General features: G+C 48.3%; 1 protein-coding gene across 1 annotated transcript in view; it reads right to left on the bottom strand.

Moving 5' to 3' along the window:
- Window positions 1–14,743, bottom strand: part of LOC144146310 (uncharacterized) — an 81,246-nt gene that overhangs the window by 36,514 nt on the left and 29,989 nt on the right. Inside the window, exon 8 of the mRNA XM_077678270.1 lies at window positions 9,005–9,040. Coding sequence (XP_077534396.1) covers window positions 9,005–9,040 — 36 coding nt within the window. The remainder of the gene's footprint in view (window positions 1–9,004; window positions 9,041–14,743) is intronic.

Genomic DNA, 14,743 nt, shown 5'->3' with positions numbered 1-14,743 from the left:
ACTGGTCACATGATTGAAGCGTTTTGTGCACGGGTTCTGTATCGGTTTAAAATGTCTTTTTCACATGGCGCCGGCAGGAATTACCACCACCGCAAAATAAGACCCGGCACCAGCGGGGCCACATCTTATACGGCGCTTTTTGGATAAACAGTGCGCGGTGCATGAAAGGGACCCAACGCAAGATGCTCCCCAGCGTCTGCCAGTTCGCCGCCGATTAAAAGTCACGTGCTGCACTGCAGCAACGCACACTGCGAAAGGGCAAGGCCAGGCCACCGCACACATGCGGCCAGATTTTTCGTTCGCTTATCCATCCTTGAGCGGAGTGCGGAATTCATGGTGTCAACAAAACTTGCCCGTAGCAGACGGCAGTCGGAGGAGCGCAATGCGGAAGTACGACACCGCTGACTAGCGCAGCATCATGGGAGGGAGTGCTTGCGCGCCGTCAACAGTTGAAAAGAGGAGGAAACGCGGCGCGACGATAATGCGTGGTTTTCGATTTACGATTTCTCAGCTAATACTCATCGCTTTAACAAAATTCTTGCGGGAGGAGATTGCTAAGACATTGTCTTATTTGGTTACATGTACATCCATGCATCGGCGAAAGGTATTTCAGGACCCCTTTAATGTGTTTGCAAACTAATCCTTATCTAAAATGTGCCGGCTATAAGGCTCGGGGTTCTTGCTTTTTCTGCCCGCCTCTAAGCACTGTGGATGCTACGAACAGAACAGCTTCAACCAAGACGACGTAGAGATCTCTGTCAAGGCCCTTTGGCTCCGAGATAAGGGAGGGAATTTGCTCAGCTCGGCGGTACGTCACGCTTTTTTGAGCAGCCGACGCGCAAGCGCCGCCTACCACTGGTGGCGCGCGGGGGTCACCAGTCACACTGTTCCTCGCTTCTGCCGTGCTAGCGTCGGGATGTCAGACTCATATAATAGAGGAAACGAGCGTTTGGGGACCAGATAGGGAGACTAACACAACATGCTCGCTCACAAAAATTTTTGATTTCCCCCAACGACTAGCGCCGTTCATCTTTTGCATGCCGCGTAGCAGCGGCGAACCGGTCCCTCTGCGGCCGGTTGGCGCAGAATAGTAGTGGTAGTGGTATGTTTGTGCTTATTGACGCGAGGGTATCTACGACCAGAGAGCACCAAGAATATATTAGGTGATTTTTCAATGTCAGGTTGAGGCATGAAATATGTATGAGATAAATATTGGACTGCCTAAAAATCTGTATATATGGGTGTAGAGGGCCCGTAGACTAAAACATGAAGACGTTCGTCGTCGTCGTCGTCATCATCATCATCATCATCACCACCACCACCACCACCACCATCATCAACAGCAACAGCAACAACAACAACCTGTCTACGATCACTGCTACGCTCAACAGATCTCTAATTATCCCGGTCCTGTCCTAACTGCGACAATTTATTCCCGCAAACTTCTTGATCTCATCTGCCCACCTAACTTTTTGCCGCCCCCTGCAACGCTTGCTTCTCAAGGGATCCACTGTGTTACCGTTAACCCTGTAATGCCCAAACAATGAAAACAGTAGATAAAAATTCTAAAGCTTTAGGTTGTGACTCAAAGAGTAAAGATATTCAGATGCCATGTGACCATACATACTTTTCTTCCTTGAAGACGTCCACGAGGGTAGACCCGGTTGGTACACGAGAAGCTTCCGGAGCCGGAACCTGTGCAGGACCATCTGCCGGCTGCGGAGGTGTAGCTGCAAGAAAGATAAAATAACTGCCTTCGTTAGCCCACAACACGCCTAATTTGTGTGCTTAGTTCTCGAATACGGCAGTTACGATGGCCCGTACGGGAAGACAAACACACGCTTCTGTGGGGGCACACAACACACAACACGCATACAACATGCACAAACACATGCTTTAGTCGAGGCAGAACAACAAACAAAAGATAAAGAAAAGGATTTGAGCTGTCCCAGCAGAAGGCGAGTGAGCACTGCGAAAGCGGGAAGATTGAATTCCATTGAACTAACCTACGTTCGATACAAGAGACACAGAGTGGAAGCGTATAACGAGAAATAGCCAAGAGTGCACTTCCGTGCTGTGCACTTGACAGCTTTGACGTTTAGTGGAAATGCTTGAATTTTTTCTTTTAATATTTTGTCTTACAGCAGCTCAGCCGACCGTAGCTTCGGTTCTGCGCACTTTTGTCTGCTCGAGCCATAGACATGCTTTTTCTGCGCACTTTCTTTAACAGCTTTTCGAGCCCTTCTTCATGTGAGGCAGCAAACTGCGCATTGCCACCTTGTTGCGCTCCATGAGTTCCTCCATTCACCATGCTGCTTGTTAGCGACAAAGACTGTGGAAGCCGCCACCCCCGCTTCCTGTGTTCATTTTCGATGCCTTCTGCCTGTGATGCAGGAGCAAATACCGCAGCCATCCATTGTGTGTCACAGCTGCTTTCAGTTTTACTACCGCTTGCCGTTTTCCTGGAATCATGCTGCATGGCTGGGTTGAACGTTTCTTTTCCAGTTTGTTGAGGTTTGATTGATATGTTGAGTGGAATAGATGCACCTTAAGTTTCTATGCGGATACCAGCTCTAGCTGGTTCCAGTAGTGTTTCAAGTTTTTTATGACACACACGAGAGTCATACGGAGACTCTCATATCCTGACTTTATCAATCTTCCAGCATTTTTCGATGCATAAACCTGCTTCTCCCCATTTTGAGCCGCACGTAAGACCAGATAGCAGTAGTCCGCCGGATTATTTGACATACAACACGTTTTAGAGCGAAGCATTCTTGGTCTAACTGATGCGGTGTCGGTACCACCAAGCACTGCAGAAAATCCAACTTCACACAATGCGGGGACACAAGATGCTGATGATGCTGATGCTGATGCTGATGATGAATTGGCTCCAATCCACGCTGTGAATGTGGTTGGAGAGCAAAGTTTTAAGCCACACCCCCAACAATTGCCCATGCAACGTCTCTTGAATTCGGACGCGTGGATATACAAAGAGTGAAACCAGAGGTGCTGCCAGCCGTTACGTGGAATTCGCGGGGGTGGCGTCCCGAATGCAGCATTGGCGTCGGCCAAGGCCGGGCCTAAGCGGTGGACGCCGACGCTCTAGCACGGGGGTAAGTCGGGAGACAGAAAACGGAGAGGAGGGTCTTTCGAAGGGTCAGACAGCGGAACCTAGCCATCCGGATGTGCTAGCTCGGGGCTGCACGACCGCGCCACACAAACGGAGACACCGAAACAATTCGGCATGTGAGCTTAGTGATTCCCATTTATACCCAGTTAAACTAGTTAGTTTAGTAAGTTTAAGAATTGCGAGAAAGGTGAGGGAACTGATATAATTGCGATTTAGCAGAACCAGATGATACTTTCGCCTTTGTAATACCTCTTACAACCGAATTGGTATTCACCGATTTAGAAAATGAAGTCCCATTCGTGGAAAGCACTGTGCAAGAGGTAACGTTTCTCTATCGGCGATATGTCTATATGGTTTGTACATTTTGTTTTCCCGCCTGCAAAGCAATCCTTAACGTACGTTTGCCGTACGACCACAGAATTGCGTCGGGTACGGGTTACCCAGGACGTGCCGTCGAACAAATTAATCAAGCCGTGCGAAGGCAGCGGGCAATGTACGGGAAGCTGCGCCAAAACAGGCCCACCACAACTACCGCTAAAGCAGACGACAAAGCCATGCCGCCGACGCCACCGCCGGCGAGCAGGCGCTCACTTTTTTATTTGCGATAGAATGCCCGTTGGCATAAAAGCCTATTTATAGGTAGAGATGGGCCCCCGTCTCTAGGAGGAATGCAAGAAGGGAGCGGTGGTGGGGTCCCCAGAGCCACCGCTGGAGGTCGGGGTGTCTTCCAGGATGGAGGCCTGTGCCTCTCAGGGGTCGGTTTCTGGCTGAGTTTAGTGAAGTACACGCCCATATTAGGTGGTCCGAATCAGCTTGTGCGGCAGGAGCTGCGCAGAAGGGACAGGTGTCATCGAACGGGGCATGGTAGCGTGGTGGCCACGCCCGGGTCACAGCAGGTGAAAGCGCGGAAAACGCTCGGTAAATCCGCCGCGCCATCTACAGTGTGTTGAGGCGTGCGTGAAACCCTCTGCCCGCCCAACGCCAACCCCCCCCCGCCATCGCCTCCGCCGCGTTAAGAGTTTGTTGTCCCGAAGTCTACGAAAGCACCGTTGGCAGGTAGAGGCATACAGCTTTGCTTTAATACGCTACCTGTCGTCGGAATCGAACTCGGGCTCCTTGCGTAATGAAGCAGACGTCTATCGAACTGCGCCTTTCCACGCCGTTGCGTTTGGGCTGTTGAGCTAAAGACCACACACTACACCTTTAGCGCATTCTCTGTTAAAAGTTCAAAAACGACTATTGGTTAGGGGAGGAGGGGGTGCTCAGCTTTCTCGTGAGGGATTCCTTTGCTGTCGTCGTAGCTTGGAATTTTAGTAGCAGGCAGTTCGCACTTTCATCTTTGCCGCTTTGACTTTGATTTCAGTGGCTTTGACTCGAAACATCTTTTGATTTCGCTCGCACGAAAGCTCCGCGTGTCAACCATCGTCATCGTTAAACGCAGTGGATTTGATTTTTCATCGAGATCCTGGTGAACACCAACACTCAATTGCAAGCAATATCTGCGTACCATCATCGCTGGTAAGGATCTGAGATTCCATACCAACGTATTGAACAGAAGAACAGAGCGAGAAATACTGCGGTGTCGACTCTAACACGGCTGTACAGGCAATTTTCACGAAGCGGTTAACATAATGAAGCGCAGTGCCGGTCTCCTGCCAAGCCAAACCAATGAAATCAATAGGAAATCACAATGCATGCGGTTCATTGTAATTTACGAAAATAAGGTTGCGTTTTGACGATTAATGATGATGTTCGATGCGGAGGGGTTCGAAATCCAACGTGCGGACAACAACGCAGGTGTCTCTTTCAGATATGCGGCCATATCATACCATCACTCGTACCTTTTGAAATGCGCTCATCTTAGCGAAAAGCCACACCATTTTTTTGCCATCGCGCCCTCATAGCGGAGTTCATCCCGCGGGCTCTGCATCAGCATTTAAAGGGACGCTAACACATCCCATAAACGCTTTCACTGTTTCCTTCGCGCCTGGAAGCACTGCGAAAGCTACAGTTATCGACAGCCCGGAGCGACACTGTGATTTGCTCGTCGCCGCAAATACGCCTTCCCTTTCTGCTTTGCTTTTGTGAATGTTTTTGTGAAGTGCTATCGAAGCCATTAATTGCTGCAACTGAAATAGGGCTGACCAATAGCCGCTATCCCACTGTAATGGCGTAATTCGAGCGTCCGAAAAACGCCAAGACCGGGAAAAGCAGAAAATTTTTCGAGCAAATTTTTCAGTTATCTGATGGGCACAGAGCCGTAGTTTTTGGCTGAGATAATTTGCGACCACCAATGCAAAGTACTGGATGTGTTTCTTGACTACGTTCTGAAGACATTTAGGACATAAAAAAGGTCGAAAGAAAGTGTTGCAGGGTCCTTTTAACAGTGGTAAACAGAAGCTTCTTAAGTTAGCGTCGTCCATGCCGTATCGATGCTTCGAATTACCACGCAAGGCTTCTTTCAACGCAACAAGTAAACCCAATAATCACAGTTAACCTGTTTCTCTAGAAGCATTGCAATACTCGCAAAATACTCAAAAAACACCCATTGGTGGCAAAATCAAAGCTGTTATGGTCAAGGCGTAGGGCGACGAGCAGCTGCAGTTGCTCTCACCATGCATTTCCAGGTCCATTGCGGCCCTCCCTGCAGTTTTCCGCTGGTGGAGAAGCATAGCCGCCAGTTTAAGGGCCCAGCCTCCGGTAACATCAACGTGGACACGCTAAGGGATCGGGTGTGCCGTAAGACAAACCGCGAAAGAAGACGTCGCCGTGTAGCAGGAGTCGACTGATATTGCTATAGCCGTCAACGAGCGGTCATCGGAACCGGACAGAAGTGATCCTGTCGGATATTGGAAGCATATGCAGGTTCATCACCGCCAGTTTGACGAGCGACGATGTCACCACCTCCGCGGGGAATAAAAGCCGCTTCTGCCACCCCACCGGAGCGCGTACCCGCGGGAGACGCATAGTGTTTCACACAGTTGCCTGTAGAGTAACGTGACGCTGCGGTTTCCCGCCACACCGGAACCACGAGAACGAAGCGTAGCGACGACTGCAGTGGCGCTTGGCAGATTCTTCACAGCACTACAGAATTTACCATCAGCCCTACGCTTTTGGGTTCTGTGCAGCCGGTTTGTATATTTAGTACGCTCAACAAGTTTAACTCGGGTGCACCAGCTATGCTTTTGAAAGAAAATTGAAGGTGTAATGTGCAAAAACACGCGCTTGCAGGCGTTAATGCTCGCTATTCGAAATTTGTATCGTGATAAAATGTAATGCCGAACAGTGTATCAGGCGGAGATTCTGTGAGTGGCACATGGGGCTATATGCAACTATACAAGCCGACTAGTCTTACATTTAAGTCAATTAAATCCCATAAAGATGGGTTGTTACTTTAACGGCAGAGGTGTTTAAGCCTTTAGTTCCTCCGTATAGCGTTACCAGGAAAAAAATACTAAGAAAAAAGACCGAGCGCACGTCAGCGGGCGGCTCGTGTGGTGCTCCCGGCGTCGGCCACCTCGACCTTAGAGAACAGTCTGCCCGAGTTGCAGGCGATCTCTCGCGAGAACCTTTATTTGCCAGTTCACGTGCGTTCGCACCTGAAGTGGGTAGCACAGACGCCGAGTTCGCGCTACAGACATTTAGTTCGCGAAGCCGGCGGCTGCGGGTTCTAGCGCGTGCTAACGCGGTCAGCTTTGGGAGAGCTGGGAAAGGCTGCGGACAACGCGTTCCGGGCCAGCCAGTGATGGAAAACTTTCAGCGGGAAGTGCGGAAATCAATGTGACGTGCAACAGCCGGGTCCCCGACGAAGGGCGAGGGTCCGCCAGTTTTAGATGCGACGCATCTCATTCACTCGCCTTGTCCCTGCATCCATCCGGCGTTGTTGTCGGCGTTGTCGGCTTCCACCCCTCCCCCATTCTCCTCGCCGCGCCAGCTGCGCTCTCCGCCACTCACCCCCTCTCCTCTGCGATAGCGAACACTCTCTCGCGAGGGGGATTGGATTGGATTGGATTGGATTGGATTGGCTTGGTTTGGCTTGGATTGGATTGGATTGAATTGGATTGGATTGGAACTCTGCGATGCTTCGCATCACCTCAGGGTTCCCCTCGGGAAGATGGTGTAATTTTTTGCTGTTCTGCAAGCTTCGCGAATTTTTTTCCAACCGGATGCGCAATCGCCAACTCACAATTCACATATTATGTCTCTGTTGATTCTGGCAAAGAGAAAATAGTCCGGCAACAATTTGAAACAGCGAAGCAGGACTTGTGAGGCGGGTCGATAGGGTTCAGTAAAGAAACGCCGAAACTGCAATTTCAGAAATGGAGACTAAAACAATAAGGGTCGGAAATGATACACTCTCTGTGCAACATGTTCAATCGATGATTCGAGGTAAGCTTTCTACGTAAAAACTAAATGGGTGATAAACGCACTCATAAATTTTCCCTCGAAACGGTGCATATTACAGCCAGTCCGAAGTTAGATGGAACCGCGTGCCAGAGGCAACTCTCGGTGAGAAAACAAAGAATCGTCACAGAAACTGCAAGAACGCCATCTTGGCTTTCCGTAGCTTCTACTGCATCGTAATTTGTCTCTTACGGTGCGATAGGTATCGGGATTTGATATTTTCTTTGTGGTATTAACATCAGTGATTGATTGATTGATTGATTGATTGATTGATTGACTGATTGATTGATTGATTGATTGATTGATTGACTGATTGATTGATTGTGGACTTTCTCGATTTACATCCGCTCGACGTGCCTTGAACCTCACAGTACAGTCAAGACTGTGTGCATGCCCCAGCTCAGGACCTTAAAGGAGTACTGACAAGGAAGGCGAGATAACTTCGGAGAGAGATCGGTGTGAACACACATACATCATCTGCAAAATATCAGCGGCAAATGCAGCCCGGAATATATTTAAAATCAATTCTAAAGTGCGCGAAACGAAACCGAGTGGCCAGCGGAGGACCTCGCGCGATCGACATTCCCTGGATGTGGAGTAAATAAACAACATTCAAATACGTCACGAGTTTGTTGTCCACTTCCACTATGCCGGCATTTTTCGCCGGCTCGTGGCTTCTATCGGAGGTCAGTGGTTTTGGTATCGAGTTCAACAGCGATTGATGGCGCTCTTTTTTGTGTTTTTATTACACGCGAAGCGAAAACGAACAAGGGTAAAAAAAGGGCACTTAGCGAGTCACACGGTAGCTCCGCAGGCGGCGGCCACGGCCGCGAAGTGGCGCAAGTCAGCGCACGTAGCTCGGGAGATAGCTTGTTACCGCTGCACAAAATGGGACCCAAGTCCCAAACCGAGCAGCACATACGAGAAAGGAGTTAATGGTGCGATGGCGAATAACATTAAAAATCGTTATCTGTATCGCTTACGAGAGCATCAATCGAATATCCGCCGCGTGTCAAGCCTAGCACATCTGTGGACAGACCTGTAGTCAGACCGGCGGGCTGCACCCAACGCGTGTCTCCCCTCCCATGGCTCGAGTGTCGCGCGTCGTTCTCTAGACGCGGCGGCAATTCGCACTCGCGGCGCTGCTGTTCCCCGCACAGTCGGATGATCTCCGCAGTCTCGAAAGGCGCAAAATTTCGGCGCACGGCGCAATAAATTTACTGACATGTGGGCTATGTCACGCCTCCCTGGTAAGAAATATCTTACTTATAGGACAGTCAGCACAGGAAAGAATTGTCCACTGCACATCTCTTTGTATAACGCCTTGGTAGGTGACATTCTCTTTCAAAGCCGAAAAGATCAATATTACACGCAATTGCAAGCCTAAACTTTAATGTCATGGAATTGGCCCCTTGCAAGAGGACTGGGGTGAGGTATGCACTCAATACTCTTTTCAGAGACCGTGCTTACCGGCCATGTCTTGGTTGCGGAGAAATGTGTCGCCACCTGGGAAAAGGAAACACAGGGAAGAAGCTGCCCACCCACACCGACGGCGACGGCAAAAACACCTAACCTTCGTCAGCCACTTAGTAACAGCCAATGCACCTATCGTTAAAACGACGAAGGTCGTTTAAACTGCGCAATTAAAGTGACGAACTGGCGATTCCAGAGAAGATAATTTTAGGTGGCGGATGGTTAGCTGTTGGGATTGCTGACGCCAGTGAAGTTCCCCGCGAAAGTCACAACACAGTTATTAAATGTGCTGTAGCGGTGCTACTTCAACTAACTGAACTCTGACTTTATGGACAATAGTGCCGTTCCTGTAGGGTTTTCATCTGATGGTGTCCTTGTAGCGCGATTTTATTTGGTTCACAATGTGGAATAAATGGAAGGAAGGCCTCAAATTAAGCCTGTACGCACTGTTGCAGGTTGGCGTTTGCTGTTGGCGTTTGCTATGTACCAAACTTTATTGGTACAAAGTAAACACATTTTGTACCAAAACATTGTGCCAAATGTCATTACTTTTATACTACATCTGTCTGTCGCACCTCATCTTATCTCACCTCAATTTTTCATCTCGATAAAAAATTGCAGTACTTCTGATTATTTTCAAATAACGTGTAGCATTCTTATTCCGCTTGTTTACAGGGTGAGTTCTGAAAATCCAAAGATGGCTATGAGTAGCCACAGACGTTCGAATATTTTCTTATTATTTTTAAGTCCTATTTTGTTTCTGATCGCAAATTATGTAAATTTACACCATTTTAGCGATGAAGTGCCTTTATTTCTCTGAGTATGAGTTTCACCTGCGGATCAGGGGTGTACTGAAGAGTTGGTCTGCTCACGTTATTTTTTATTCATATTTCCAACGTTACTTTGTGGACTTTTCTTGTTTAGCCGCCGATTATTTTGGGCGATGTATAAGATGAATCTCTTGATTTGGCCAGTTAAGTTTTGTGAAACTTGCTTTTTTTTTTTGGTTCTTTAAAATCCTGTCACACAAAGTATCTCTGTTAGGCTATCATAACGATTAAAGGTGTTAAAAAAACCTCAATTTTTGTGGAATTGCAGGCCTCGCGTTACATAGGTGGGTATATTCGGTATTTTTTTTTCGCATTGTGCACGTTTTTTTTGCGCACTTCTATCGTTTATTTATCGGTTTTAAGGGAGATGTATAAGACGCAGATTGTTTATTTTGTCAGCTAGTGTTTGAGACAATTTTATGTTTTCTGTGCTTCTTATTTCGGCATTGACTGACTTTATACGCACGACGTCGTGTAGTCTGGCGGAAGCCAGTAAACGCACGACGCGACTCAGGCGCCAACGCGGCAGTTGCTGAAAACTGAAAGCGCCCGCCCTCATCATACGGGTTGACGGGTTCCCCATGCCCCTTGGCGGCTTCGACGGAGGTGGCATGGCATTCGAAGTTGGGGCACGATTTAGTTTCTTTAGCGATTTCGATCGCGCCTTCAGAGAATTTCAGGTCCGGAACAACGCCTTTTTCGTAGTGAAAGCTACAAAAACAGTGGACGTCGTCAATTCATGGCTAAGTGTGCGACTTGAACGACTGCAAAAGAAACTGAAGTACACAAACGCGACAACAGACTCGGACATCACGATAACAGAATCAGACAATAGACTCGGACATCACCGATAATGTAATTAAAGCCCCCTATTATTTTCGGAACGATCGGTGCAGTTTGTTTTTGAGTGCCGCGGTTGCTCGCATGACTGTTATGTTACAAGCTGATACTTCTACGCATGCCGTTTTGTTTTATTGTCCGGAATAAACTGGTTATTTCTGTTTCTTGCGCGTCGGCGTCATTTTGTCGAGGGGGGTCAGGCTCGCGAACCCTTCGCACATGAACGAAGTTCCTTCACGACGTATACATAAACCAAGCAGTTCTTGGAACGTTCAGTGCACATTTGGTTTCTAACTTTTAGTGCACGTAAATGGCTAATGCCCAAAGCAAACATGAAAGCTCGTATCATTGCTCAATACATGCGGATGGGCTTGAAATTAAATGTCGTGGGTATTCATTTCGAAACTCGCTTGCATGTGGCCACCGAAATCCGTTTAAGAATAAAATGCAACATCTGACTTCGTTTTTTTATAATTTGTTGCAACTGAACTTGAACCTGTAACTTTTTTAACGCGCATGAGTAGAACGATTTGCCGCATCGTTTAGGCTATCGGTCAACGTAATCCTCCATATACACCCGCCGCGGTGGCTCAGTGGCTAAGGCGTTGCGCTGCTGAGCACGAGGTCGCGGGTTCGATTCCCGGCCGCGGCGGCCGCTTTTCTGATGGAGGCGAAAAGCAAAAACGCCCGTGTGTACGAGATTTCGGCGCACGATAAAGATCCCCAGGTGGTCAAAATTAATCCGGAGCCCTCCACTACGGCGCGCCTCATCGCCTGCGTTGCGTCGGCGCGTTAAACCCCACAATCAATCAATCCTCCATATACGTGTTAATTCTAAATATAGGACAGGTGCTTCCATCGGCTGGATAAGAGCACCACCATCCGTTGTGGGTTCGATGGGATCGCAACCCGAGCGCTTGTGAACTGCATTGACTATGCAGATGTAAGCCGAGATAAGAAATACGTGAAAATTATAGCCTAGGTTATTTTTAGGGAGCTGAACGTTATTTAAGAGCCCCAAATTTCCCATCGGTATAATTGGGAATATGGTCGGTCTGTCAAGGACGTAATGTGGCACAGAGCATATTAAATAAGTCGCATAGCTGCAATCGTAGGTGAAATAAATGCATTATCTGGTTCTATGTGTTGCTTTGCATCCATAACATCAGCTGTGCTTTTTTTTATTGCGATACGGAGCGGGGAAGCTAAATGAAAACCCATTTCGAGGAGCGTTGTACGGCTGTCATTTGAACCATCGGCTTGGTCATTTGAATCATCGGCTGTCATTTGAACCCGTGGTATGGTACCCGTGGTGTGACGGAAAAGGGCGATAGAGCCGCTTGGAAATTCGGCAAAACGCTCTATCAGGGCGATTGGGACGGGCGGAGCAACAGCGCGGCGCCGGTTGCTTTGCCTGCCGCGTTGGCGCGTCATTCACGTCGTGGGTATAGTGGCTTCCGCGAGACTTCACGACGTCGTGCGTATAAAGTCAGTCTTCGGGATTTTCAATATTCTGTCTTGGCAGTACGTTTTTCATTTAGGTCGTTATAAAGTTAAAGGTGTTACCTCCGCAAAATCTGCATTGTTGTGGAAGTGCCGGGCGTTACATGGTCCTGGCGGGAGGGGGGGGGGAGCAAAGTACTTGGCAAAGAATGCCAGGAATTAAAAGCAAACTACCGTGCTGGCGTCGAAGCATCGCAGGGAGCAGAATTTTCGGACACTGAAACTGCTTTGGAAAGTCGGTTTCCAGTTACTCATGCCATACGAGCAAAGCGCTGACAAGCTTACCTGCTGTTCCGCAGCTGCAGAAACCTACGCCCGGCCACCTCGGTTTCTTTTTTTCTTTTTGAACGACATCAACTGCGAGAAGAGGAAGACGATGATGGCCCGGATCCCCTTGCCTAAGAAACCCGGATTGGGATATGCACTGGATAACATAAGACCGATAAGCTTAACGTCTAACCTTGTCAAAATTATTGAAAGAATTTTATTGTCCAGAATTGAGAAGTTTTTAACCGGTGCTAACATATTGAGCCCTCGGCAGGTGGGATTTAGGCCAGGCTGTTCGATATGGTCGGCGCACATAGACCTAGAGAGCCGCCTTCATCTGGCTCGACGTTCTAAAGAGGTCGCAGCACTGGTGACATTGGATGTGGCCAAAGCGTACGATTGCGTTGAACATGGCATACTTTTAGAAAAGATGGTGCGCTTATCTTTCCCGGAATATATTATTTCCTGGGTCAGGTTGTTTTTAACAGGCCGCAAATTCTTTATTGCCCAGAACGGGGTCACCTCCTCGAGTTACATTCAATCGCGAGGTCTACCACAAGGATCCGTCCTGTCTCCAGTGTTATTTAATGTGTTGCTGAGCGAGGTGCCCGTTATTGCGGGAATTCAATCATATTTGTATGCTGATGATTTAGCCTTTTTCGCATCGTCAAGGAATATACATTCTTTGCACCAGTCCCTGCAGCTGTACCTCTCGATCTTAGGATCGTGGCTAGACGGGCTCTGCCTATCCTTAAACGTTGGAAAGTGTGCCCTCCTGGCATTCCCGGTTCAAGACCCTATTTCCATTTGTCTGACATACCGACAGAAAATAATTCCACAAGTTACTTCCCTGAAATATCTAGGTGTGATATATGAGAGCAATCTAAACTGGCGTCCTCATATTGATTATACTGCAGCCAAAGCGGGGAGGGCGGTTTCACTGTTAAAAAGATTTTGCAACAAGAAGTCGGGTATGCGTAGAGACATTCTCCTCATGCTCTACCGCCTATACGTTCGACCTATTCTAGAATTCGGATCCATCCTTTTTTCAAGTTATCCGTTTTATAAGCTACGTCCATTGATTACACTAGAACGACAAGCTTTGCGCTTGTGTTTGGGTTTACCGAAGTACGTCCCTATTTGGGTATTGTACTGGGAGGCTCGCATCCTTCCCCTGATTCCCCGATTCAAAGTGTTGACAGTAGAGGCATACCTTCGCGTAATGGAATTGCCTATTTCAAGGTCGCAAATGGTCTTCGTTCACTCCCCAACGCCTTTTTTCGCTCAGCCATGGGCCAGGTACAAACGCCCGCAGGTGCTGTTTGTACAGTCTCTATTAGCCCCATTAAACGTCAACATTCTCTCGATTCCTTCCTTTGAACCTCGAAATGCGATGGTGGAAATTGATTTTGATAATATTTTCCCCTCCAATTCCAAATATCTGCCGGAGAAGACTATAGCTGGTCTTCTAATCACCCATTTAGAGAAGTTTCCAACCCATGTGGTTGTAGCCACAGATGCGTCTGTTCAGGAAAGAAAGGCTGGTATTGGTATCTTTTCACCTGCACTTGACTGGGCATTTTCTTTGCGGTTACCCAATTTCACAACAATATTCTTGGCAGAATTTTTGGCGATTGCCCTTGCTATTAGAAAACTCAATGAAGACAATTCGAAAGTGATTATTGTGACGGACTCGCTTTCAGTCTGCTCCACTCTATCTAATCCAAGATTTACCCCTCTAAGCCGAACGCTCTCGATGCTCCTACCACCCTATGTACAAGAAATCCGCCTGGTCTGGGTTCCAGGACACAGGGGTATCCACCTTAATGAAACCGCTGATTATCTGGCGGGTGTGGCATTGAATGGACCGCTGGTTGATGCTGTGCCCCCCATAGCCCAAGTTGTTGCATCCCGGTTTCGCAGGTATAGCTCGTTGGACAGCCTGCACCCAGACAGTATCTCTGGATGCCCAGAAATTGAGCACCTCCGGTATGCGTGGAAGAGTGATGTTGTGCAGTCGCGAATGTGCGAGGTCACTTTGACCAGCTTTCGCTGCCGAGTGCCCAATTTGAATTTCTACCTTCACCGTGCACGCTTAGCGCCTTCGGCCCAATGTGAGTTTTGTCAAGAGGAGGAGACAATCGAACATTTCCTGCAGTCTTGCCGGCGGTTCTCCTCTATCCTAAATGGATTCCTGGAGGTTCCCCTCCGGCGCCTGGGTCTTTCCTTGTCTGTATCGAATTTACTGTCATTTGGGGCATCGGGTTTAGGTTTCTGCCACGGGGATGTTTGTCGC

This window comes from Haemaphysalis longicornis, unplaced genomic scaffold, assembly GCF_048455015.1.
Source record: "Haemaphysalis longicornis isolate Haplotype H1 unplaced genomic scaffold, Haemaphysalis longicornis Haplotype H1 scaffold_7, whole genome shotgun sequence".
NCBI lineage: Eukaryota > Metazoa > Arthropoda > Arachnida > Ixodida > Ixodidae > Haemaphysalis > Haemaphysalis longicornis.
Note: the sequence above shows the minus strand (reverse complement) of the source record. Positions and strands in the feature narration are given on the sequence as shown.